The 27,724-nt window shown below is 52.2% G+C and overlaps 1 protein-coding gene across 1 annotated transcript in view; it reads right to left on the minus strand.

Moving 5' to 3' along the window:
* ZYX (zyxin) overlaps window positions 1-27,724 on the minus strand; it is an 83,315-nt gene that overhangs the window by 22,602 nt on the left and 32,989 nt on the right. Inside the window, exons 4-8 of the mRNA XM_086948027.1 lie at window positions 24,107-24,841; window positions 14,859-15,018; window positions 13,700-13,869; window positions 12,258-12,436; window positions 11,699-11,819 (exon numbers count right to left, since the gene is read on the minus strand). Of these exons, the coding sequence (XP_086804153.1) occupies window positions 11,699-11,819; window positions 12,258-12,436; window positions 13,700-13,869; window positions 14,859-15,018; window positions 24,107-24,841 (1,365 nt within the window). The remainder of the gene's footprint in view (window positions 1-11,698; window positions 11,820-12,257; window positions 12,437-13,699; window positions 13,870-14,858; window positions 15,019-24,106; window positions 24,842-27,724) is intronic.

Consider the following 27,724-nt stretch of genomic DNA (forward strand, 5'->3'; position numbering starts at 1 on the left):
TTCGGATGTGTACCCATCCGGGCCTGGCGCTTTACCGTTAGGGAGCGATGCGATCACCTCAGTGACCTCCTCAACCGTGATTGGCCTAGCCAGATATTCCCGATGGGCATCTGACAGCCAGCCAATCGCCACATCATGGAGGTATTCGTAAGTTTCCTCAGCTGTAGCTGTGGGTTGAGATTGATATAATGCGCTGTAAGATTCTGCAAAACATTTGACTATGTCTGCTGAGTGCGTTTGAACTACACCTGCTCCTGACTTGACCCGGAGTATAGCTGAATGCCCCCGGCCCTCACATATTTTCCGCGCCAGTACACTTCCTGGTCTGCCCCCTTCACCAAAAGCCCTGGCTGCATGTTCGCGATCCAGATACTTGATTTCCGACGTCAGGAAATCCGCATGTTCTGTGTGCAAGTCGCGCAATTTGGGCAACAACAATATGTCCTGTGTGTTTTCATATTGTAACTCAATGTCCCTCATTTGATTTTCGCAGCGGCGGATCTGGCATCTGATGTCTTTGAGTACCCCTATGGTGGTGCTAATGCAGACGCCCCTTATTGTGGCCTTGAAGGCTTCCCAGAGTAGACATGGGTCGTCCGTAGTTTGAGAGTTATTAGCGAAGTAGTCCTTTATCGCTTTGGTCAGGGTGTCAACATATACAGGGTCTGTGAGGGCCTGTGCGTTAAATCGCCAGTGGAAGGGGGGGGGTGTGTAGTGCGGGATGTCCAGCTGTAATAGAACCGGGTTGTGATCTGACAGTGTGCGTGGCAGTACCTGCACCCTACGCGCCCACAGTGCAACATCCTTGGTACCCAGCCAGTAGTCCAGTCTGGACCAACTATTGTGTGATGCGGTGATGTGAGTAGCGCCAGGATCGGTAGTGTGTTGTAGTCTCCAGATATCAGCTAATGCCAGATCGCTCATCATGTGACCTATCATAAGCCTCGCCTGTTTGTGCTGTTCCACGGATTGGGAGGATCGGTCCAGCCCGTCCTGCAGTGTCACATTCCAGTCCCCCCCGCATAATATGCGCGTGCCCGCGTGTTTCTGCAAGTGTCCCCAGATTTCCCGATAAAAGTCAGGTGCATCAATATTCGGGCCATATATGTTAAGGAGTGTTATGTGTTGCCCCCATAGTTTGCCTGCCACAATCACATATCTGCCAGCTGGGTCCTGTGTCACCTGCCTTTCTTCGAAGTGTACCCCTTTCTTAACCAGAGTGAGCACCCCCCTTGAATAGGATGAGTATGAGGCTCTGTATGACGAACTCGCCCATCTCGACCCCAGTGTAGCGTGGGTATGTGGAGCCAGATGCGTTTCCTGCAGGAACGCAATGTCGATATTCCATCTGGTGAGACTGGCAAATACTTGTCTGACTTTCTGTGGGTGTGATAACCCCCGTATATTCCACGTAAGGACGTTTAGTCCGCTCTTGCTTACAGTTCTAGAACCTGGCGTACCCATTGGTTGCCGTATCATTCATTCCTGCACACGCAAACAATCCGCCTAGTTCCCAACCCCCCCCAGTAGGAGCCCAGTCCCACCCATCACAGTAATCGTATGTTACATTCACAAACCTTCTCAGTGTATATCTAAATAATGCGTACAGTTGCAATACCTTCGGTCTTCGAGAACAGTCAAATACCCCCCCGCCCCTTATCCCACCCACTCCAGCATCCCCAACCTGCCGAAGCCATACCCCTGCAGAGCACATTCCCCTCAACCATTTAAACAACAACTTGGTGCTCATACTAGAACTTGTGTCGGGTATTACCCTCATGGAGGACCGCCAGTGGCACAACCCTACATCCGGAGGCCGGATGCGGGCGATACTCAAATGAATCGAACATGATCGCTATGCATGTGTCCATTAACCACCATCCCAATGACCCACCATCACCCCACACCCTGATGCAGCCAGCAGAGGATCCGCTGGGGATATACAATCGTTTCTCATAGCGGATAGATGTCCATAGCAGGGTCCAAACCAGGTACAGCCCAATCATGGTAGCCCCCCCGCATCTCCTCTGTCTGGTCACACATGGTTCGTTAAACAGTATCGTGCATAGGTGATACACCTTAAGCATGCTATGCCCTGCAATGTGTAGCGCATCACAGTCTTCAAGGGTACACTACCACTATCGCTATCACACCCCAGTTAAATGAGTCTGCGAGCATTTCCAATATAATAGGAGCTGATCTGGCTGCACAGTGGTGGCATTGATAACAGTTTGAGGCGGCATCATGATCTGTGTCCAGTGGGGGGACCCGGCATCAGTGTCCAGCCATCAGCATCCGTCATAGATCAAGATAGGATTCCATTACCTACCCGGCCCCTCTGGTGCACCCCACCCTGCCGCTGGTCAATGTAAAATATAAACGCCACCATCTCACCTTCAGTAGTCTTGTGCTAGCCAGCCTTGCTCTGACCTGCTGAGGATCATTCAGCAGCCGGCTAATGGAATCTTTCACGCAGCAATTCTCACCACTGTTCGACGAAGGACATTTCCAGTTGCATCAGTCTGAGTCCCTGTTCTGATCGTTACGGGAGTCGGTCCTCGCTTCACGATGTATTTTCTTGACAAATTCAAGGGCCGCTTTTGGTGTCGCCAGTACAACCGTCTGTTCCTTCCATACCACACGAAGTCGTGCAGGATACAACATAGAATAACCTATGTTCAGCTCTCGTAGTTTGGCCTTCACTGCGGCGTACTCCCTGCGTGCCTGCTGAACAGCGACCGTGTGATCCGGATAAAACTCCAGTGAGTTGCCTTGATGTGAGATTTTGCCCTTCTCCCTAGCCAGTCGGAGGATCGTGTCTCTGTCGCGGTAATTAAGGATCCGCGCCACAATCGGCCTCGGTGCGGCGCCGGGCGGTGGTTTGGGGCCCAATGATCTATGGGCTCGTTCCACTATGAAGATCTGCGACAGGGCCTCCGCCCCAAATACATCTTTACAGAGACCTTCTATGTATTGTTCCATACGCCCCGTGTTGGTTGATTCCGGCAGGCCTATGATTCGCACGTTGTTGCGCCTCGAGCGCGCTTCCAAATCCTCCTCCTTCGCTTTTATGACTTCGAGGATGCGTTCCATTCCCGCGCATTTAGTTGTGGACGTTCGCGCTTCATCTTCAACGGCCGTAATCCTCGTTTCGGCCTCGTCCAACCGTTCGCCATGCTTTTCTTGTCGCGCAGCCATGCCATCCATCCTGCACGTCAGATTATCCAGTTTACCGTTTATGTCCTGTAGATTTGATTGGATCGCTATCAATATCTTCTCTATGTTGGTAGTGGGCTGCGACTCCGCAGATCCTCCGGCCTCCGTTATATCGTCTGTAGGTTTAGTCGCTTTCCTGTTGTCAAAGGAGAGTTTCGGCTGCTGCTTATCCGGTTTTCCCATGGCGGCGGGTGGTGAATGCCTTTTCTTCCCTGTGGTTCCAGATGCCCTCGTTACTCTGGCCGGTGCCGCCGTGTTTCCACGTTTGTGGTAGCCAGCTGCTGCCAGTAGTGTTAGTGCTGCTGCTAATATGACCCCTTTCAGTTGACTCTCGCCAGCTTGTGAGGAGTATGGATGGGGGCGCTACCTGGTCACTCCATCTTCCCTACGATGCGTTGTGGGGGGGCTCGCTCTTGTCTTCGCGGGGTGCTTTTGGTGGGGGCTTCCTTTGCCCCTGGCCCTGCAGGCAAAGCTAGTACTCGATGGCTCCCTTCCCTATGAGCGCGCTCTCCCTCGTTACCAGCGTGAGTGGCAGCAGGTCTTCTGCGCTGTGCCTTCCCCAGTTACCCGGCAGGTGATGTTATGTCCCCGTCGTTCTCCACGTTTTTCCGCTGGCCGCAAGCATAGGAGGCAGAGAGTTGGGCCGCCGGCGCTACACTGCCGAGCCCGCCAGTTTCAAAACGATCGCCGCCATGTTGTCAGGCATCCGGCCGGAGCACTGAAGAGCCCCGCCGGTAATCCCCAGGGATAATTGCAGCGCAAATCAGCGTCGGTAGTCCCAGCAACCTGCGCTCACCTCCGGCGACGATTGTTGGAATGTATGGGTCGTCCGTTGCTGGGAACGCTGTAGTGTATAGCGTTACTGTCTGCAACCGCCGGCCATCTTGTCAGGCAGTCCGGCGTTCCCCACGATGATCTCGGCAATCCTCAGCTTTGCGGGGGTAATTTCATCTGCTGCATCGGTCCGGCGCTGCCCAACACCTTCCCACACTATTACATAGTCGTGTAGCGTTGGTGGGTGGGTGTTAGCGGCAATGGATCACTTTGTTCGGGATCGCCCGGCGGAGCTGCGAGTCAGGCAGCCATCCCGCTGTGCGCCCCCTAGCGCCTCCCCTCAACAGCACAATATTTTAATATTTTATCTCCATAAAGAGGTCGGACACATCTCTTGATCACGTTATTCGATCAGAACTTCATCTCGGGTGCATTTCGCTCTTTAGGGCTCTGCTGAAGTTCTATAAAGCATAACACAGGCCGATCTGTCCTGCAGCAAATGGCCGTCCCCTTCCATGCCAACGGGGACCTGCGGTCCAACAACTGTGGGCTGCTTTTTGCCCCCAGAATTAAGAAAGCTAGAAATTGGGGCAGGGTTTTTCCTACTTAGAAACCTAGGCTTTGGGACTCTGCCTACCTGCCTCAGATTGGAGGGCATTTTTGCGAAGTTCAGAAAAAAAAACATAAGACATCTTTTCTCTTAACTCTGTTTAATCTTCTTTTATTCAGATAGCGCTAAGAAACCCGCCTCGGGAAGCCATGCGCTTTGCAAGAGCTGGAGAACTGCTGAAGTCCCTCAAGTTATGGGGTTTCACAGACATCGACTGAAATGTCAGTACCTTCTTCCTGGGCAACGTGGCAGCAAGAGGGGCCAGCCAGCTAGAGCCCCGGCAAGAGGGGGGGCCAGCCCGAGTCCCGGCAAGAGGGGCCAGCCAGCCAGAGCGCCGGCAAGAGGGGCCAGCCAGCCAGAGCGCCGGCAAGAGGGGCCAGCCAGCCAGAGCGCCGGCAAGAGGGGCCAGCCAGCCAGAGCGCCGGCAAGAGGGGCCAGCCAGCCAGAGCGCCGGCAAGAGGGGCCAGCCAGCCAGAGCGCCGGCAAGAGGGGCCAGCCAGCCAGAGCGCCGGCAAGAGGGGCCAGCCAGCCAGAGCGCCGTCAAGAGGGGCCAGCCAGCCAGAGCGCCGGCAAGAGGGGCCAGCCAGCCAGAGCGCCGGCAAGAGGGGCCAGCCAGCCAGAGCGCCGGCAAGAGGGGCCAGCCAGCCCCCGCGCCGGCAAGAGGGGCCAGCCAGCCCCCGCGCCGGCAAGAGGGGCCAGCCAGCCCCCGCGCCGGCAAGAGGGGCCAGCCAGCCCCCGCGCCGGCAAGAGGGGCCAGCCAGAGCGCCGGGCAAGAGGGGCCAGCCAGAGCGCCGGGCAACAGGGGCCAGCCAGAGCGCCGGGCAACAGGGGCCAGCCAGAGCGCCGGGCAACAGGGGCCAGCCAGAGCGCCGGGCAAGAGGGGCCAGCCAGCTAGAGCGCCGGCAAGAGGGGCCAGCCAGCTAGAGCGCCGGCAAGAGGGGCCAGCCAGCTAGAGCGCCGGCAAGAGGGGCCAGCCAGCTAGAGCGCCGGCAAGAGGGGCCAGCCAGCTAGAGCGCCGGCAAGAGGGGCCAGCCAGCTAGAGCGCCGGCAAGAGGGGCCAGCCAGCTAGAGCGCCGGCAAGAGGGGCCAGCCAGAGCTACGGCAAGAGGGGCCAGCCAGAGCTACGGCAAGAGGGGCCAGCCAGCTAGAGCGCCGGCAAGAGGGGCCAGCCAGCTAGAGCGCCGGCAATAGGGGCCAGCCAGCTAGAGCGCCGGCAAGAGGGGCCAGCCAGCTAGAGCGCCGGCAAGAGGGGCCAGCCAGCTAGAGCCCCGGCAACAGGGGCCAGCCAGCTAGAGCCCCGGCAACAGGGGCCAGCCAGCTAGAGCCCCGGCAACAGGGGCCAGCCAGAGCTACGGCAAGAGGGGCCAGCCAGCTAGAGCCCCGGCAACAGGGGCCAGCCAGAGCTACGGCAACAGGGGCCAGCCAGAGCTACGGCAAGAGGGGCCAGCCAGAACCCCGGCAAGAGGGGCCAGCCAGAACCCCGGCAAGAGGGTCCAGCCAGAACCCCGGCAAGAGGGTCCAGCCAGAACCCCGGCAAGAGGGTCCAGCCAGAACCCCGGCAAGAGGGGCCAGCCAGAACCCCGGCAAGAGGGGCCAGCCAGCGCACTGGGAATCTGCTGGCAGGGAAGATGCCAGCCAGCGTCCAGCGAGAGGGCCAATCACTGTGCTGGGAAGGGAGGCAGCCGGCCTGTGCGCCAGGAAGGAGCCAGCTTGTGCGTCGGGCAGGGGCATGTCAAGCTGTTGCAGAGGAAAGCTCTGGTGCTGAAAAAAGTCATGGTGTTGAACGAGGCAGTTGTAGGAGAGTAGGGTCTGCTTCCTATGGTCACCCCCACTTTTTGCTGTGATTCACTAGTTTTTCGACTTTAGTCTGGCTGTGGCCCTGCTAATCAGGCCCACAGCCCAGCTGTTCTCTCTCTAAATTGATTCCATGTACTTTAGATACATACCTAATTGGTTACTGGGTCACCCCTGTGAGCCCCTGTATAGTGTACCATAGGTACCCAGGGCATAGGTGCATCCAAGGCCTACCAGGGGCTGCAGCATGTATTGTGCCACCCCTGGCTGGCCATCTAAATCTGACACAACTGGCTGATCACTCAGCTTGGGTAAGGTGGTGTAATCACCCCTTACTTAGATATAGTATACCTAGATATTCCTTTACATATAGACAAATAGTAACCTATAAGTCACTCCTATGGCAGGCCTTGACAATCCTGGAGGCAGAGTGCTTGGTTTTGTGTGGGAGGGTGCCCTAGCATGAGCTGAGCCCCCCTGCAGCTTTCGAAACCATCTCCTTATAGCTGTTCTATGATATAGCCATACCCCATACTCTTAAGTGCATTATAATACTCGCGGTTAATGAGAACTTTGGTTTGGCTTTATCAAAACATGTTGTGTTTGGTGTCAAACACTTTGGAATACTACCCACCTCCCCCCGCCAGTTCTGACGGCGGGGTTGCATTCCACCCTCCCCAGACAGGCTTTAGTGTATTGGGGCAGGGAGGGCTGCATTCAGTAAATGCTTTCCAGACACTGCCTGGGGGCACACTACGTGTTCCATGCATTTCCCAGTTCAAACGGTTGCAGGGGCACTCAGCCCTAGCTCTGGCGTGAAACTGGGCAAAGGGCAAGGGGTGTAACCACCCCCTCCCCAGGTCCTCCCATAGGTGGGATCCTAGAGTTAGTCCAACCCCTAAACTTAGTATAAGTATAGGAACACAGTCCCTAGGACTTTAGATTACCCTGGACGAAACTCATTCAGAACTCTTGGACCTTTGGCATTCCATTTCGACTGGAAGACGGAAGAAATCTCCCTTGGGGTCAAGGAGTGACCTCCCTGTTCAAACAGGCACCAAAGACGCATCTTACCAGTCTGCATTTTCAAGGCTTCTGACGGATCCCGAAGAATCTGCGACACAGTACACAGACTTCCAGACATCTCCGAGGCGGACATGAGTCCCCAGCAGAGCTGAGACCTGTAGCGAGAGACGTGGGACCGGAAATCCTGGACATTCTGCAATTTTGCAACTGCACCTACTTCCTGAAGTTGTGCATTGGCGTATTTAAAGCCCCTGCCCAGAGCACCTTTTGCACCCAAGCTCAGAGGCCTACACTCCATGGGTGTTCCGCTCCTTCCCGATCCCTAGTCCGTTGGCTAGTGGGTCCCCACGAAGGACAATCCTTTGTTTCTTGGGCTTTCCTGGTTGCTCCAGATGTGCCCTGACTCCCCTCCAAAGGGTGAGTCCCTCAGACCTTGCTGGTCTGCACCGAAGCCAATTTTGTCATCTTTCGTGGGTTACTGTTGCCAAGGCTTGTTGTGTCCAATCAGGATACCAATGCTGCAGCACTCGATATCCTTCGTGGGACAGCTCGAATCCAGCTCCTGGTGGAAATTGACGCCTCCTGGACGACCTCGTGGCTGAAGTGTCAAGCTTCACCTTCACTTGAAAGCACCCGACATCGGCTGGCATCTTCCCGTCGCCATCCTGGTCACTGGCTAGTGACCCAGACTCTGTACACTCTACTTTCAGGTTCTTCAGATCTCCGATCCACCCTTGGATCCATCTGGAAACTTTTCTCCTGTTCGCCTGCAGCACTTATTTGCAGCTCTATAGGAATCGACGACGAAACCAAACACGAAAAGACACCTATGCACCCGGCTTCCCTGGGTGAGGTAATGTGAGAAGTTGGCCCGATATGCAGCGGTCGCTATTCTAGCGACCACTATGCATCGGTCCAAACGACCCTTATGGTGATTGGTTGTAAGTCAACCTTAGACCAGCTATCCTAGTAGCGTGGATACGAGCAGTCTTCGGGCTAAACTCTAGAGGGCGTGTTAAGCCAGCTGTTACACCATCACATACCCCTTGAACACCAAGTGAAAGGACACCACACAAGTGTTATGAAAATAAACAGAATATTTATTAGAATCACAACAGCCCTGTACTCTTTATGAGGACAGGGTACTAAGCACAGAACAAAAGCTCTTAGGAAAATACTTCAAGTGCACAATTAAAACAAGTGCCCGAGGGCACGGAAAGTTTAGTGGTCTCGGGCGGACCCGATAAGGCAAGTTGGAAGCGAGGGACTCGGGACCCTAGAGTAAGGAGGCTATGCAGGCACCGAAATGCCGAAGTTACCTAGCCACGAGGGCTGCGGCTGCACAAGTCTTACAGGCGTCGGGGGTCTTCGCTGACGAGCCAGGAGCCGGAAGAAAAGGAGTTGCTGGCCGGCGACCAGTGGTGAATAGTTCGTAGAGATCCAAGCCTGGATCAGTGATCGTTGATACCTGAAAGCAGAGGGGACCAAGTTCGTACTACTAGCCAGTAGTCAGAGGGTACCAGGAGGGCACCGGATGATCGTCACCTCGACCAGGTGAGTGGGCGACGCCAGGCTCTGCAGTCTCACGGACCAGGAGGCGTTGTCGGCGACCAGGATGGAGGTGCGAGCTGCCCCACGAAGGTTGATGCTGTCGGCGTCTCTGGGCCCAGGATTGGGGCAACAAGCTTGGCAGATTTCAGGGCCACGTGGTGGGCCTAAAATGGCGTCTTGAGTGGACCAGGAGGGTCCAGGATGCTCCTTTCCCAGAAGAGAGCAAAGGCCAGTCTGGAGCAACCAGACCAGCAGCGTTGGTTGTCGGTTGTCGTCAAGAGAGTCACAAGCCAGCGGCTAGTGATCGGACAACGGGCTGAACAGCGAGCAGAAGGGCCCCACGCAGATCGTGGAGATGCTGGGAGGCTGCGCTTCGGTGCTGGAGCTGCTCAGGGTCGGGGCTTCTCGGACCCCAGAGCACTCACCAGAGGATTCCTTCGGTGGTTGTGCTGGTTAAGAAAGCGTGCAGGTTTTGATGATGGCCGGTCCCTCGAGGTCTCGTCGCACCCACAGATCTCAGCTGAACTGACGATGTGGGTAGAGGTCAGAGGTGCCAGGGAAGCCGGTTCTCGTCGAGCTGGGCAGTCGGATTCCTGAGGAAGGACTTGAAGCAAACCGCAGAGTTCTTAGATGGTGCCTGCGGACGCAGAGTGACTACTCCTTAGCCACAAGGGAGAAATCTTAAGAAGAGTCTCGAAGTCCTTTCGTAGAAAGTATTCTTGATTCAAAGATGATCTAATTTGGAAGGGTCCCCACTCCGGCCTTTATCCTAAAGAAAGGGGTGGGTACATGACTAGGTCCTGCCCTAGGGGTGGGACCAGGAAAGGGGGTAGTTACACCCCTCTCCCCTGCTGGACTTTCCCCAGGTCAGGGGCTGCGCGCCCCTGGAACTGGTTCTAACCGGCAGATGCGTAGTGAGCACCGGGGTGCCACTCCGCAGTCACCTTCTTGTAAAGCCCTACCTACCCAGAATACACAAAACCCTGTCTGGGATGGTGCCACCACCGCCCCGGACAGGAAACCCTTTGTCCAAGCTCTCCCTACTGGAAGGACTCCCAGCAGCAGGAGGTCAGACTCGTGTCTGTGGTGGCAGCATCCATTTTGTGGAGCTGAGGCTTCAGTTAACTTTAACCGGGGTTCACAGTTACGTACATGTCGTGTCCCTCTAGAAGGGTGGAATGCTAACCTCGTCGCCAGCATTGGTGAGGGGTCAGCATCCCGATTCGTATGACACCTTACTCGACATGTCTTGATAACGCGATACCGAAGTTACCGATATGGTATGCGTTATCATGGAACAGCCATTGGGTCTTGGTTCCGCAAGCTGCAACGGGCTCGGCTCGTGCCAGAGCCCAATTCACACGATTCCACGCACTCTGCCTTCAGGATTGTTAAGGCCTGCCATAGGAGTGACTGATAGGAACTCGGGTGTCCATTTTAGGGTTGGATATAGGGATACTATACCTAAAGCAATCGGGCGAGTACGCCACGTTGCCCCAGCTGTCGCGCAGCCAGTTGTGTCAGATTTCGATGGCCATCCAGGGGTGGCATAATACATGCTTCAGCCCCTGGTAGGCCCTGGGTACACCGATGCCCTGAGTTACAGGGTCTGACAAGGTGGCCCAGTTCCAATTGGGTAATGCACCTAAGGTACACACAACAATTTAGTGAGAGAACAGCTAGGCTGTGGGTCTGATTGGCAGGCCCACAGCCCGAGAAAGTCGTAAACCAGTGAGACAAAAGCAAAAAATCTGGGTGATCATAGGATTGCAGACCCTACTCTCCTACAGGTAACACGAGTACTTCAGTGCTCCCGTGGGTCTTGACTCTCGAAGTGTCCAGTACCAAAGGGGTTCCCTGGCATTCCACTCCTAAGTGTCCTAAATCTTTAACTTCGTAACGTAAACTTTCTCGATAGAAGTCAATGGTGATTCATGGCTGTGTTTAGACACTGCACGCGTCCCCAGTGAGTCTCCTGCGTCTCTACCTTGGGTGGTTCCTGGTTGCCCTAGCGGTTCTACAGGCCCTAGGCCTTGTGCCTATGTTGAGAGCGGTACTTATACCACTTTCTTAGTGTATGGTTTGTGAGGCCCCTAGAGCATAACTTGTACTGTGCTAATTTACTGTGTGCTAATTAAGTTTGTGTATTGTACTTTGAAGTCTAGCCTCATAAAGAGACTAGAGGGGTTGTGTTTAGAATAAATACATATATTTTATATATATACCTTGTGTGGTGTACTTTCATTTGATTATTCAAGAGATTATAGACTGGTAAAACAATCTGCTTTACATTCCTTCAAGACTTAGCCTGAAGGCTGCTCTCTACAGGTACAACTAGGTTAGCTTTCTATAAAGATAGGTTTAGACTATCAGTAAGGGTCGTTTGGACTGGTGCAAGGTGCCCACTAGAATAGTGGACATCATATGCCAGGCCAACTTCTCACAGCAGTCATTGCAGCAAGAAGAGGCCTGCTGTTGTAAGAGGCAGTTGGGAGGTACAGGAAGAGAGCTAAGTGGAGGCAAAATCAGTCTAGTCAGACTTGGCTTCTTGGCTCATAGTGGAGCCAGAAACCATCAGGCCAAAAAGAATAGAGGCTGAGGCGACATCAGGGTGGTGTAGAGGCCAACAAGCACAGCAGTAAAGACATCTGAAGTTGAGAGCAGAGTCAGAATTGAGAGCAGAGACAGAATAAAGACATTCCTGTAGAAAGACAGATGGGTGGTTACCTCACACTTGTAACACTTCATGTGGAAGTTTTTTTCAAGGGCCACCACTCGCACCGTCTCTTCTTTGCCAGTCTCCGGCATGATGGGCTCACTGCAGACAGAGCAGCGCGGGGCGTACTTCCTGAAGGGCGAAAGATTGAGAATAAAAAGCCTAGTTTAGGAAAGCACCAAAGTGCAGCATCAGGGCCGTTCAGAATGGGTTCAGAGTGAACCCTACAGGACTCTTGGCTCCATTTTGGGTGGAGGCTTCCCTTGAACCTGGTGGTCAGGAAAAGCCATCGGGGGTTCTGCTGAACTTACTAAAGCCATGCTCTTGGCGCCCATTGGGTTGGAGGTGTTGGTTAGAGCAGCCGATGTGGGCAAGGTCAGAGGTTCTGGGATGGGATATATGATGACTATTACCATACTCTTGACTCCGGGTCTGAGGGCTCAGTTTGTAACAAAGCAGTGACGTCAGAACCTCTAAAGGTTTATTTTGGCCACTTAAGACCCGATTAGTGGCTCGCCATGGGCCCGAGGACTTAGAGGTTGTGGAAGGGTGGCATCAAGGGGCACGTACCTGTGGTAATCTTCCACGCAGTGGGGTTGGTTGCCCTGGTCTACGATGAATGGCGCCCCCTCAAGGCTCTTGCCGCAGACTATGCAGGTGAAACACTGGGGATGGTAGGCATTCCCCGTTGCCCTCAGCATCCGGTCGGTGATGGTTTTCTTACAGATGCTGCACTTTTCCAGGGTGCCCTGTGGTGACCGAGATAGAGAAACTCAAATTGCTACACACCCCAGCATCACTATCATGAGCACCACCAGCATAGAATCACCAACATCACCATCATCATCACCAAACGAAGGACCATCACTAGCATCATCGATACTATCAGGTTCACCAGCAGAGAGTCAGCATTATCAGCGTCACTGTTCGCATCAGCACCAATTGCAAGAGCATCACTGACATGAGCATCAGCAGCAAACGCACGAGCATCACTAACCTCAGCATCATCAGCACCAAACGCAGGACCATCACTACCATCATCCATACTACCAGGTTCACCAGAAGAGAGCCAGTATCACCATCATCACTGCCAGCATCAGCACCAAAAGCACAAGCATCACTAACATGAGCATCAGCAGCAAACGCAGCAGCATCACGAACAGGAGCATCAGTAGCATCAGACGCACAAGCGTCACTAACCTCACCAGCATCAGCACCAAACGCAGGACCATCACTAACATCATCCATCCTACCAGGTTCACAGCACAGAATCAGCATCATCACCATCACTACCAGCATCAGCATTCGCACCAATGGCAAGAGCATCACCAACTTCAGCATTATCAGCTTCAGCCTTACGAGCATCACTATCCCCAGCATCATCATCAGGTTCAAAAGCAGGAGCACCTCCAACATCAGCAGTATCATCAGCACCAAACGCATGAGCATCACTAACCCCAGCAGAGAAGTGTGGCTCAATGATTACAGCGGCAGACCCTGATGCAGAGGTCTAGCCCGAGACCAGGGATCAATTCCCCGCCGGTCTTGGGCTCAAAATTCCACGGACCTGATAATTCTCACCTCGGTGCCTATTCCAATCATGGAGTCCCACTCTGCAACTCTGGGCAATAGCTTGCTTAATCTCCACAACGCTAAAGATGCCTGGCCTCCACCTTGGGGGTGCCCAGGAGTGGACGCCTCACAGGGAAAGCCAGGATGTGTTCCACAGCAGTATTCGTACAAGCGCCTTGAGACCCTTGCGGGTGAGTAGTGCGCTATACAAGTATCAATTTACATTTACATCATCAGAAGCATGAGCATCACTAACCCCAGCATCATCATCAGCACCATCATGTTCACCATCATCATATTCACCAGCATCACTGCCAGCATCAGCACCAATAGCTTGAGCTCTGCCAGCATCACCATCAGCAGCAGCACTTGAGCGAGCCATGTTTAAAAGCACTTTCTTGCCACTTCTGACCCACACCACCGCCTGAAGACCCACTCACCGCGTAGCACTCCTCGCAGAAAGGCTTGGCGTCCACGTCGTAGAACTGCTGTCCCTGCAGCTGCTTCTCACACTTGAAGCAGGTGAAGCATTCCACGTGGAAGAGCTGCTCCAGTGCGCGCACCGCGGGCTGTGTGCGGGACAGCGGCTTCCGGCACAGGCCACAAAACTCTGAGCAGGAAAGAGGACAGAAGTGAAAGAAAGAAAGACACAACAGGAACAAAGACATAAGGCAGGGCTGACAGAATTTCAGTGGATGGTACCAGGCTTGACAGGGAGGAGGAGGAATGTGTAACCGTAGTGTGCAGCCTACGCATGAAGCAGAGGGCTTTGGCATTACGACAGCTTCAGTTTTCGCTAGGCACGGGAGGCAGATGAGACTACTTACCTGTAGTATGCGCCTCCATGGGAGACTGAGAATTCCTACATGTGGTGTGCGCCTCCAGAGGGGGCGGGGCATTACTTACCGGTGGTGTGCACCTCCATAGGGGTGGGGCATTGCTTACCCGTGGTGTGCGCTTCCATAGGGGCTGGGCATTGATTACCGGTGGTGTGAACCTCCATAGGGTGCTGGCCATTGATTACCCGTGGTGTGCACCTCCATAGGGGGCTGGGCATTGATTACCCGTGGTGTGCACCTCCATAGGGGGCTGGCCATTGATTACCCGTGGTGTGCACCTCCATAGGGGGCTGGCCATTGATTACCCGTGGTGTGCACCTCCATAGGGGGCGGGGCATTGATTACCCGTGGTGTGCACCTCCATAGGGGTGGGGCATTGCTTACCCGTGGTGTGCGCCTCCATAGGGGGCTGGGCATGGATTACCGGTAGTGTGCGTCTCCACTGTGGGGGCATCCGTGGTCTGCACCTCCATAGGGGGCGGGCCTTGCTTACCCGTGGTGTGCGCCTCCATAGGGGCTGGGCATTGATTACCGGTGGTGTGCACCTCCATAGGGGTGTGGCATTGCTTACCCGTGGTGTGCGCCTCCATAGGGGGCTGGGCATTGATTACCGGTAGTGTGCGCCTCCATAGGGGGCTGGGCATTGATTACCGGTAGTGTGCGCCTCCATAGGGGGCTGGGCATTGATTACCGGTAGTGTGCGTCTCCACTGTGGGGGCATCCGTGGTCTGCGCCTCCATAGGGGGCGGGCCTTGCTTACCCGTGGTGTGCGCCTCCATAGGGGGCGGGTTGTCCATCTCCCTCATCAGCTGCTGCGTCAGATTTTCTAGCTCCTCCACTTCTTTCATGTTTAGGGGGTTCCCCGGTGACCCCCCTGTGGGGCGCAGATGCGGTGGCTCCACAGTCCGTCGTGTTGAAGACTGAAAGAGAAGAACACATTGGCACATTACAAAACAATAGTTTACATCCAGAGTTATTTTGGCATTTGTAAAATGAAGTTCTCGGTTTACGGACAATTCGTGGTTCAGGTACACAGAGGGTTCACATCCAGCACCAGGTCACTGGGGCGCACCTCCACACCCGTCAAGGTTTGAGGGTCCCAACACGTGAGGCTGGCCCAGCTTAGACTTATCAGGCTTTAGGAACTTTACGTACAAATGTTGGTAAAGTAGGCTTGTGCCCTAGAAGAGTTCACTGGAGAAACATGGGTGGGGCGTTGATGTAAGGGAGCCCTGGCTTTGGCGCCTCTGTGGACAGCTTGTATGGTCACCTCTCCCACATCCGCGACAGCTCACTAGAGTCGGGAAGGACCCCGAGATCATACTGGGGGACCAGTTATTTCACCCTCTCCAGGCTGGTTCAGGCTTCCAGTGTGCCTGGGCCTTCCTAGCTAGACAGCGCACACACCTCTACGTCATGGCCCAAGGGGGCTGCTGGCATGTCAGCAGCGGGCCATCTTTGCAAACCATGTCCATCAGCTAGGTTTGCCCCGTCCTTCAGCTAGGCATGCCCTGCCCACCAGCTAGGCACAGCCTGCCCACCAGCTAGGCACAGCCTGCCCACCAGCTAGGCACAGCCTGCCCACCATCTAGGCACAGCCTGCCCACCAGCTAGCTTCACCCTGGCTTTCAGCTAGCTTCACCCTGGCCTTCAGCTAGCTTCACCCTGGCCTTCAGCTAGCTAAGGCCAGGCCTTCAGCTAGCTAAGGCCAGGCCTTCAGCTAGCTTCACCCTGGCCTTCAGCTAGCTTCACCCTGGCCTTCAGCTAGCTTCACCCTGGCCTTCAGCTAGCTAAGGCCAGGCCTTCAGCTAGCTTCACCCTGGCCTTCAGCTAGATCCACCCTGGCCTTCAGCTAGCTTCACCCTACTTGGTGCTAATTTCACTCTGTCCTGGTAATAGTTTACGGGTCAGTGAAGTTACAGGAAGCTACCACAGCCACACTTCTCAGCTCCACTGCCCTCAATGCCCCTGTGATGGGATCATCACAGACCTGGCTACCTGCAAAACTGAAAGGTTTTTTCAAGTGCGCAATGTGCAATGTGTGCCAGTTCGCATTGACCAAAACTACTAGCTTCTGCTACAACACCAATCAGGTACAGCAATTCATGAACTGCAATACCAAATATGCAGTTTATTGTATAGTGTGTCAATGCAACAACATTTATGTTGGTAGTACAATAAGACCTCTCAAAGAGCGCCTCCAAGAGCATGTCGGAGCTGTACGCAACAATAATGTGAACTATCCGCTAGCTGCTCATTATAATACGGAAGTATTAGGCTTGAAATTTCATGGCATTGCTGTATTAAAAGATGACCAACAGGGGGGCGACAAGACCCTTGCCTTAAGAAAACTAGAAGCACAGTGGATCATTAAATTACGATCAGTGGATCAAGGACTGAATACGGACAGAGAAATACAGGTCTTCCTACAAGACTAAAACCAACTTCTAAGAGCTCATGTAGACTGTCATATCTACCGCATTGTCGCAATATGCATAGGCATGACTCGGATTGATGTGCTGTCAATACTAATGCTTAGTATGCTTGGTAGGTCGCTCCCCCTCCACACAGCTCCGACTGTGCTCCTGCCAACAACCTCGCCCCGCTCAAGAAACCCTGCAACAGCCACGCCAGCAAGAGCCACCGGGTTCACCAACGAGCTCCAGACCTCCAAATGCGCATGCCGGAAACTGGAGAAGATCTGGCTCCACAAACGCACACCGGACAACCACGCAGCCCACAAGGACGCCACCCGCAGACTTCACCACATCAGATTAGCCAAGAGATCCTCCTTCAAAGACCGCTTGGATAACAACGCACACAAAAGCAAGGAGCTATTCGGCATCGTAAAAGAACTCTCCAACCCCAGCGCCAATGCCAACGACATCCCGCCCTCAAAAGAACTGTGCGACTTACTAGCCATCTTCTTCCACCGCAAGATCGCTGACATCCATGACAGCTTCAACACCACGACCACCCCGACTACGCCAGACTCCACCTCCCCTGTAAACACTACCAGCGCCAACCACCTGATCTCCTGGTCCAACGCCAACGACGACGAGACACTACAAAAGGACCACAACTCACAACCATCCTCAACCTACTCTGCGAAGGAACTGGAACAAAATCACCATCGACCAGATCTCCTCATCGCTTCTTCAAAACTCCCTGCCCACTCCTCAAACCCCAACCAAGCAGCCATTAACCTCACTCAATGGCTAACCAACAGCGCCGACAACCTAGCACCCCTGAAAAAATGTCAAATCAAACAAGGCAACAAAAACGCCCCCTGGTTCAACGATGATCTTAAGAAATCCAAGAAACTCTGTCGCTCCCTTGAGAAGGCCTGGAAAAAAGACCCAAATACCAGCACCAGGGACGCCTTCAAAAACGCCACCCGCATACACCACCAACTGATCCGGACCGCCAAGAAAGCCGCATTCAAAGACCGACTAGACAACAACGCCCACAACAGCAAGGAATTATTCAACATCGTCAAAGAATTTACCAACCCCACTGCCAACTCCAACGACATCACTCCCTCTCAAGCCCTTTGCGACTCCCTAGCTTCGTTCTTCCACGACAAAATCGCGGACATCCACCACAGCTTCGACAACAAACCTGGAGACCAACCCACCCAACCCTCTGCCGCACCTTCACCCACCTTGAACATCCTTAATGACTGCAACCCAATCTCCACTGAGGACACCATCCGCCTGATGAACTCCATCCACTCAGGATCCCCCACAGACCCATGCCCTCACCACATCTTCAACAAAGCTGATTCCATCATGGCACCACACCTCCGAGACGTCATCAACTGCTCCCTCAACTCCGCCACCTTCCCGGAAAGCTGGAAACACGCCAAACTCAGCGCCCTTCTGAAAAAACCCACAGCTGACCCCACCGAATTCAAAAACTACCGCCCCATCTCGCTCCTTCCATTCCGGGCCAAAGTCATCAAGAAAGCTGTCAACAACTAGCTCGCCGCCTTCCTCGAAACCAACAAATCCCTCGACTCCTCACAGTCCGGCTTCCGAGCCAAACACAGCACTGAGACCGCACTCATCGCAGCAACAGACGACATTCGAACTCTACTGGACAATGGAGACACAGTCGCCCTCATCCTCCTCGACCTCTCCGCAGCCTTCGACACAGTCTGTCATAGCACCCTATTACAGCGCCTCAGAAACGTCGGAATCCAAGGAAAAGCACTGGAATGGATCACCTCGTTCCTTGCCGGAAGAACTCAGAGTCCGCCTTCCACCATTCAAGTCTGAGGCCACTGAAGTCATTTGTGGCGTGCCACAAGGATCTTCACTCAGCCCCACCCTCTTCAACGTATACATGAGCCCCCTCGCGGCCATCGCACGCCAACACAACCTCAACATCATCTCCTACGCTGATGACACTCAACTGATCCTCTCACTCACCAAAGACCCTAACACCGCCAAAACCAACCTACATGAAGGAATGAAAGAAGTAGCCGAGTGGATGAAGCACAGCTGTCTGAAACTGAATTCAGACAAAACAGAAGTCCTTATCTTAGGTACCTCCCCCTCCGCCTGGGACGACTCTTGGTGGCCAGAGGCCCTTGGAAAAGCACCCATCCCGACGGACCACGCACGGAACCTGGGCGTCATCCTGGACTCCTCACTCTCGATGACCAGACAAGTCAACGCCGGTTCATCATCTTGCTTCAACATTCTTCGCATGCTCAAAAAAACATTCCGCTGGATCCCCACCGAAACTAGAAAAACGGTCACCCACGCACTGGTTACAAGCCGCCTGGACTACGGAAACACCCTATACGCCCGTACCACCGCAAAACTTCAGAAAAAACTCCAACGCATCCAGAACGCATCAGCCAGACTCATACTAGACATCCCGCGTAAAGACCACATTTCTGGTCCCCTGAAAAACCTCCACTGGCTTCCCGTCAATAAGAGGATAACATTCCGCCTCCTAACCCACGCACACAAAGCACTCTACGAACTTGGTCCTGAATGCCTCAACACACGACTTTCCTTCGACACCCCCTCCCGCCAGCTACGCTCTTCCAGCCAAGCCCTTGCTGCTGTACCTCGCATCAACAAAACCACCATGGGAGGAAGATCCTTCTCCTACCTGGCAGCGAAAACCTGGAACTCACTTCCCATTCACCTTCGCCTCACTCAGAACCACCCAGCATTCACAAAGCAACTTAAAACCTGGTTATTCGACAAATAATTCCCCTCCCTTCCTCAAGCGCCTTGAGACCCTCTGGGTATGTAGCGCGCTATACAAATTATTTGAATTGAACTCCATCCACTCAGGATCTCCGTAAGACCCGTGCCCACACCACATATTCAACAAAGCAGACGCAGCCATCGCACCCAAATTACGGACGGTCATCAACATCTCCTTTGAAACAGCGACATTCCCGGAAAGCTGGAAGAACGCCAAAATCAACGCCCTCCTCAAGAAGCCCAAGGCGGACCCCAAGAACCTCAAGAACTCTCGGCCCATTTCCCTGCTCCCGTTCCCAGCAAAGGTCATTGAGAAAATCGTCAACATGCAATTGGCCCGCCACCTGGAAGACAACAACATCTTGGACCCGTCCCAGTCCAGATTCAGACAAAACTACAGCACAGAGACAGCCCTCATCGCCGCCACAGACTACATCAGGCGCCAACTAGACAACGGCGAAACATCAGCCCCTCATCCTCCTGGACCGGTCAGCCGCCTTCGACATGGTCTGCCATCGCACCCTAAAGACACGCCTCCTAAAAGTCGGAATCCAAGAGAAGGCCCTTGACTGGACCACGTCCTTCCTCTCCGGCAGAACCCAGAGCGTCTGCCTCCCACCCTTCCGAAGCCACCAATATCATCTGCGGCGTCCCCCAGGGCTCATCTCTCAGCCCGACACTTTTCAACTTCTACATGGCCCCCTTCGCACAAGTGGCCCACCATCACAACCTCAGCATCATCTCCTACGCCGACGACACCCAGCTCATCCTCTCTCTCACCAAGGACCAGCACACCTCCAAAACCAACCTCCACGAAGGAATGAAGGCCGTCGCCGACTGGATGAGGAGCAGCCGTCTGAAGCTGAACTCGGACAAGACAGAGGTCCTCATCCTCTGATCCACCCCTCAGCCTTGGATGACTCTTGGTGGCCGACCACACTGGGAACAGCACCAACACCCACTAACCATGCACGCAACCTAGGATTCATCCTTGACTCCTCCCTCTCCATGTCTAAGCAGGTCAATGCAGTCTCCTCCTCCTGCTGCTACAACAGCCTCCGCATGCTCCGCACGATCTGCAAGTGGGTCCTGACCGAAACAATAACGGTGACACAGGCCCTCGTCAGCACAAGACTGGAGTACGGCAACGCACTCTACGCAGGAATCCCAGCCAAACACCTACGACGACTACAACGCATCCAAAACACCTCCGCCTGACTGATCAGCAACGTCCCCTGCCGCAGCCACATCACCCCCCACCTGCGAGACCTACACTGGCTCTCCGTCGACAATAGGATGATCTTGAAGGTCCTCACCCACGCACACAAAGCACTTCACAACGCCGGACCAGCCTACCAGAACAGCAGACTCAGTTCTACACCCCCACCTGCCAGCTCTGCTCTGCCAGCCTCGCTTTCGTCCCTCCATCCAACGACCGACCTCCGGCGGCAGATCCTTCTCCTACCTCGCCGCCAAGACCTTGAACACCCTCCCTACCTACATACAGCAGACCCAAGACCTACTCGCCTTCAGAAGACTCCTCAAGACCTGGCTCTTCGAGCAGAAGCAGCACCCCCCCCCCCCTTTCCATAGCGCCCCAGACCCTCACGGGTAAGTAGTGCGCTTTACAAGTACTCTGATTGATTAGCATGCCCCTGTGCAAAAAGAGTGTACTGTCACTTTCCTCCATTTGTCCAGGTCGTTTGACCATTGTATTGTTCTTGGCCACTATGTCTGTATATCCATAGGCATGACTTGAATAACACTGTAAAATCTAATGCTTGGCATGCTCTATGTATTAAGATATTAAGACTGTTCTGTTATCTGGTCATACTGGTCGAGGTCGTCTGGCTTTTCTACTGTTGCTATGAAACATGTTCTAACTGTAATGTATCTTGTGATGAATCTCAACTAATGCCCCCAATTATTATTGGAATGTCGATTACGAAACGTTCATATTATGCTTTGGACAGTGTCCTCCTCTAAACGGGGATGTCCGGCTTTGCTCTGATCCTTTATATTGTCTATTACTTTACTATCCTGTTTTTTCATTGTCCGTTACGAACATGCTACCTTTTACGCCGGCTATGAGATTTTATAACTATTATCCCTCGTGCTATTGCTGATCGTTTAAGATACGAGTTATTGTAGATTGGCCACTTTGTGGGTGTCTCATGACTAAATAAGAACTTCTTATTTTGTCTTTTTATTACATCTTCGGTGCGGTAGTTTGCCCGCCGTTTTGTCCTGCGCTGGTTCCTTTTCAATTTCCTCGAGTAATTGTTGATATAGCGACCGTATTTCACGTACTGCCTTTGGCCTCTCACTTTTGGTTGGGAGTCATGTGGCCTAACTCTCCACGTGACCCGGTATGTTGCATGATGCCTATTTTAAGATGGCCGCCAGCCTCGAGCTACGCGAGCCTCGTTATCTTGGATCCTTCCCAGTCCGGATTCAGACAAAACCACAGAACCTAATATTCACTTTTATACATTTTTTAGAATACGACGGATCGGGGTCGTAATCTTACCTGGATGCATTCATTTTGAATACCCGGGTGAGTCAATTTCGGTGCTATATAGCTAACTGTCTAGGAGTCCTTAAATCCAGTGTTGGTACCTTAATAACTGCCACCTTTGTTCTCTTTATGCTTTACTCGTGCTACTTGGGTCGCGTTACACATGACTTTGTTCCTATTTGGGGCCATACTACTACGGATTGTGCATGACCACGGGCATGGTTATATAGAGGTGAGTTCTTGCCTTACTCATTGTTAGTATCAGTACCTGCCTACCTACTTATTCATTATGGGTACGATACTCTGTCCCCTACATATTTCTAGGTTCACCTAGGAGCATCTGCATTTCGAGCCCAGAGGGGACTATCACATTAGCAGAGGCTCCATAGATTAGAGGAGCTTATCTCCTTCGCGCATCTACTTGTGGTAAACGTCACATATACAGTATGATAGATGTGGGGTGGCGTTTCTACTTCCTTCGGCCTCAGGGATTTTGTGGTGACCTTTTTTATACCGATTTGACGCTATATAAATATATTTTTCTGTTTTAGCGTCTTAGGGGTCACATTATTGATTATTCCACGTTTGCTGACGCCTACTTATGCTTTTTATAGATTGTTGACTTAACCAGAAGCTTTATGCTCACTTTGACTATATAGATGCCTACTTATGTACTTTGTAGTAATTTACTTATTCGCGAGCATCATGAATACACTCTGCCTCTTCTATGGTGTTCGCCTGCGCATGCATCAAGCTAGATGCTGCAATCCAGACCGCTGCTACTGGGTTGGATGCTCCTCTATTTCTTAATAGTGTTAGGTATTGTCCATTATAGTAGGTTATTGATCGTATGTTTATGTACCTTTGTTACACTTGCTCTCATACCGGGTTGTATATCTCCCGGCCTGTGTGCTCCAGCTCTAGATTAACTTCCGTATGATTTGGTTCCGAGTATTTTTATCTTCAAGAGTTTAACTGCGACGTGATCTGTTGGCGCTATTCATGACCGCCTTATTGGTGTTTTTTTTTAGTTAAATACTCACCAGCTGCATGCCACATACGCTTCACTTTTGTAGCAGGTCTTCCTACTTCCACATAATATTTGATATATCCTGTCAGTGTGCAGGTGATTGTAAATGTAAATGTACAGGAATTTATATAGCGCAAATCACTGAGCGGTTTCTAAGCGCTTGCTTAGGGAACCCGTCCTGGTATTCCCCTGTGAGATAACCCCGGCAGGGTATCCGCAAGGTGAAAGCCAGGCATCCCGCCGCGAGGGGCCGTTGTGGAGATTAAGCAAGCTAATGCCAGAGTCGCAGAGTGTGAACCCGTGAATCGAGTAGACACCGGAGCGAGAATTGTCGAGTCCATGGACATTTTAGGACTCAAGACCCCGCTGAGCCGGAAATTGAACCCTGGTCCCGGGCTGAACTCTGCTTCCAGGTCTGCCTCCTCTAACCAGTAAGCCACACTTCTCCACCTCTCCATCTGATTGCATTCTTTAAGTTGGCCTACACGTTTCGTGGTACCATTTACGCTCAACATAATATCCTAGGAGATACGGGTGACCTCCATGGATACTTTTGCGAGATTCTTGGTGGATGGCGACTACTCTTTGTCTCGTAGATATCATCTTTTCTATATGTACTACTACCATCTCTCCCACTTTTGGAGCTTTCTTTATCACATTATATCTTCTTCCTCAGCACGATTTCTCTGTGTTTTAATTTAACTTGGTATTTGATTGTGTTTTTTGATGAGTAAGCTCTTATTGTTGATTAACTGTCAATATTTGTTTGACTTATGTTTATATTGCCTGTGTCTACAACCTTGAGAAAGTCTGAGTACTAATTGAGTACAGACGAAACACGTGTTGGCTGCATTTCACGTCTGAACTTGAAGGAATAAAGAAAATTACACATCCAAACACCGTGATTTGGTCATCTTGTCCCGATTAAATTTTGGGATCAGTTTAGGTCATTCACAATAATTTGTATATGTGTAACATAGGTTTATTTTGATATCACATTCTTGAGATTACCAAGACTTAACACAATTGTAATTGGGGTGTGCTTCGCTGACCTTCTCTTTTGGACCCTCACCACTGACCCTCGGATGCAGGTGTTAGACCCCTCACCACTGACCTTCGTATGCAGGAGTCAGACACCCCCGGGCAGACCCCTCACCACTGACCTTCGGATGCAGCAGTCAGACACCCACAGACAGAACCCACAATCAATGACAAGACTCCATTTTTCTTACCTTGTTGAGGGCGGGGTCTGGGGCAAGGCCGGGCGGACGAGGCTTCTCCTGCACCATCGGGCGCTCCTTCTGCTGGACATAGGAGAATCCTGGGGACTGCGCTGCAGGAGCGGGTCTGGCTGGGGCCCCCGAGGCTGCGGGGACCTGAGAGGGGCCCCTGGGAGGGGAGGGTGCGGCTGGTGAGGAGAAGGCTGCACCAGTGGGCAGTGGCTTCACAGAGTGACCGGGAGCCGGAGGGGCAACAGCAGATTTAGCCGGACCTGTGCCGCTGGAGCCGGAGAATTTGGGTCCCACCTGCAGGGGCCCGGGGCCAAACTTTGGAGGTGTCTGAAAGGCAGGGGGGCCAGAGTGTGGGGCCACTGGAGTGGGGAATGGGGTGGGAGCTGGGGGATTCAACACAGGAGCTGGGAGGGGAGGGGCTGCAGGGGCAGAAGGGGGTGTTGGGGCAGGGGGCACTGGGGCAGAAGTGGGCCCTGGGGCAGGTGGGGGTGTTGGCACAGGGGACTTGGAGATTACTGGCACATGCACAGGGGCAAATTTCTGCTGAGGGCGAGCAGCCCAGGGGGCCGAGGGCGAGGGCTGGGGTGGCAGGGGGGGAGCGGGGTCCACCAGCGGCACCTTGGGGGCAAAACTGACCGGTTTGGGGCTGAACTTGGCCGGAAAGCTGGTGGCTGCAGGTGGCACTTTAGGGGGCGTAGAGGTCGCTTCCGGGGGTGCAGTTGTGTCCAGGGTCACCTGCAAGAGAAGAGTCGTTAGCAAGACAGTCTCACCTCTCACCACTAGAGGGTAGCATTGTATTAATTTAGCTACAGTCTCTGGGGCCCATGTCCATGTGTCCACAGCTCTCTATGGGGCCCACACATGTCCGAACCTGATGGCGGAAAAAAACAACAATGGAGTCGATGCCCATGCGCACTATCACCGAAAGGAGGATTCACCTTCCCTCATGACTAGGAAAGAATTCTTCAAAGAAAAACAACTTGCAAACATCCGAACCCAACACTAGATGGCAGGAGTATGCAAAGCATGTGAATCTACAGCACACACGCCTCAAACAGAAAGTCTACGCAGTCCTACAACAGGCATACATATTGCAGAGTCAAAGAGATGGTTATAATGCCCCACCATAGTCAGTGTGGATGTACGGTGGAAGAGAACGTATACAAAGTCCTACAACAGGCATACATAATGTAGAGTCGAAGAGATGGTTATAATGCCCCACCATAGTCAGTGTGGATGTACGGTGGAAGAGAAGGTATACAAAGTTCTTTAACAGGCTGTTAGACCCGTCAGCCCTATGGGTGGTCCTCCCTAATTTTTCTCCCCTTTTTGCCTCCTCATTCTTTGTATTTTTGTGTTCACTGTATCTTTTTTGGTGTTGTCTGTAGAGCTCTGGGTGCCTCATTCTTTTTTTGTTTTTACATGAAGGGGCACAGGTGCTCTTCTAAAATGGAGGTGATTTTTCACAAAATGGTGGCTGCCAACTGACAAGGAATTTTACCTCAGGGATTGGCCCATAGACTAGTGTAGAGGTTCTGGAACCTTCTAGTCCACTCTGGAACCTTGGGGCACAACCTATATGTAGGGGGGACTGTGGGGAGGCCATTTTGAGAAGACAGTGGACACTGAAGGGGACTGGAGTCCAGGCTGCTGATTAGGGAGGTTGTTGCACTGAAGAGGTTGACTGTCTCCAGGGGCTGCTGCTTCCTCGGCTGATGCTGCCCCCGTCTGTTGACCTGACCCGGTTCTCACTAAAGCAACTGCACCCCCCCCCCCTTTCCATTCCACAGGAGGGAGTTTACACGGACCAGAACATGTGAGGGAAGCCAGTACAATTACTGAGGTGGTGTGTGCGGTTGCCCCCGCTGGGAGGGTAGCCTGGGGGAAGTTGCCACTTAACGCCCTACTGTGGCCTGGAGCGACGGAGAGACTGACTGTCCCTTGCACAGCCTTTAAGAACTCAGGGCTCTGCTCAGGACTCCGGAGCCCCTCTGTGTCATCACGCAGACAGTTCGGGATATTAATCTTTTCTTCCCACCCTCCCCCCTCACAACAAGGCTGTAACATTCACTGCAGTGACACCCGGGAGTCTCACTGATGGAGCAGATTTCCTCTGCAGTCAGGCATGGTTTTATTTTTTGTGCTTCAGACAGACTGCATTTAAATTGCCACACACCTTTTGGCGAGAGTTAAAAACATGGCACATGAAAAATATGAAAGTGAGGCCTATTTAGTCTAAAATGCTTTTGTTGAATTAACATGTGTTTTTGCAATGTATAGAAAAGTGGCCTTTTTAGCTTTGAAGATTAATAGAATATGTTTCTCTCTTCCCAACTCATCCCTAAATCCACTATTTCTGTCTTAATAGACTTTGACTTGTTGCATATTTTGAGAAATATTTTCAGTTAATAACATCTCTTTTTCTTTGTTGTACATTGCACCTTTATTTTGCATGTTGTCATAAATAATAGAAAAGCTGCTTTACACTGGTAGCTTGGCTAGGCAAACATTTATAAGGAGTATTAGTATAGAGTTGGGAAACATAATGGTCTGATTTACATGAAATTAATATCTTTGTGTTTGTTTTATTTTGGGGCCTACCATTAAATGGCTGCCTGTGAAACCAGCAAGGCTATGGCTTGCTTTGACAGAGAAGAGAGCATGCGCAGACACCAGCTTGACTCAAACCACGAGGGAGTCAAGGACAGCTTGAACTGTACATTCTTGTGATTGTGCCAATGTACCAGCTAACTAAAGTATCCGTCCTGCTGCACTGTGACAGGAAGGAAGGAACTATAGAAACATTTTCCCTAGCAATTGTTGCAAACTAATAAAATGTAGTTATTCATGTATGCTTCTTTTGTTAAAACTGATAAAGTCAGGTTTTTTAGAATGAGTCAGGGTTGTGAGAACTCATGCCATCATGACTGACCAATCACGTACAAGTTTTCCTGAAGTTGAAACATTTTGTGTAGTCTGACAAAACTTTTTGTATAAATTCTGACCTCTCCGGAGGAGGGGCTGGCTTTCTTAGTTCAGCTGGCTTCTTGCTCATTTTGGCTTAGGCTTTGCTTCATTCTATGGGTTAGGTACGAGAAACGTCCCGGGAGATTGCTGAAGGGAGGAGTGGCGTCCGAGGAGTGTCAGGGGGAGGTTTCTTGCTTCCACGTCATATCTTGGCACTGCAGGTCTGGTGAAGGGCGGGCTGTCTCGCTCCTTTTTGCTTTTTAGACACAGAGATGCACAGGGCACCAAACAGATAGAAAGGCTTTTTAGATTTAGATGCTAAACTATAGGTTTATGCTTTGACTAATTAATTAGGTCTGAAAAGATTTTTTTTGACTTGTGCATTTATTTCTCTTAATGGGAGATTTTTGCAAACTATTTGATTTTTGATTAGCCTTGCAAGACTATTTTTTCTTAGAAACTCTTCAAGAGTTTTGAATGACATTTTGCGCCACAATTTATTTCCTATATGTAATGCTTATATGCAGACTGTAATATGTTCTGTATTAATGCTATTTTTCCTGTTTTCCAAATTCTGTAACCTGATTGATATTTTACTAATTAATAAAGGGTCAGAGAAAAATTAACTTTTGACTAGAAAATAAAATCCTT

Source organism: Lissotriton vulgaris, unplaced genomic scaffold (assembly GCF_964263255.1).
Source record: "Lissotriton vulgaris unplaced genomic scaffold, aLisVul1.2 SCAFFOLD_996, whole genome shotgun sequence".
Taxonomy (NCBI): Eukaryota; Metazoa; Chordata; class Amphibia; order Caudata; family Salamandridae; genus Lissotriton; species Lissotriton vulgaris.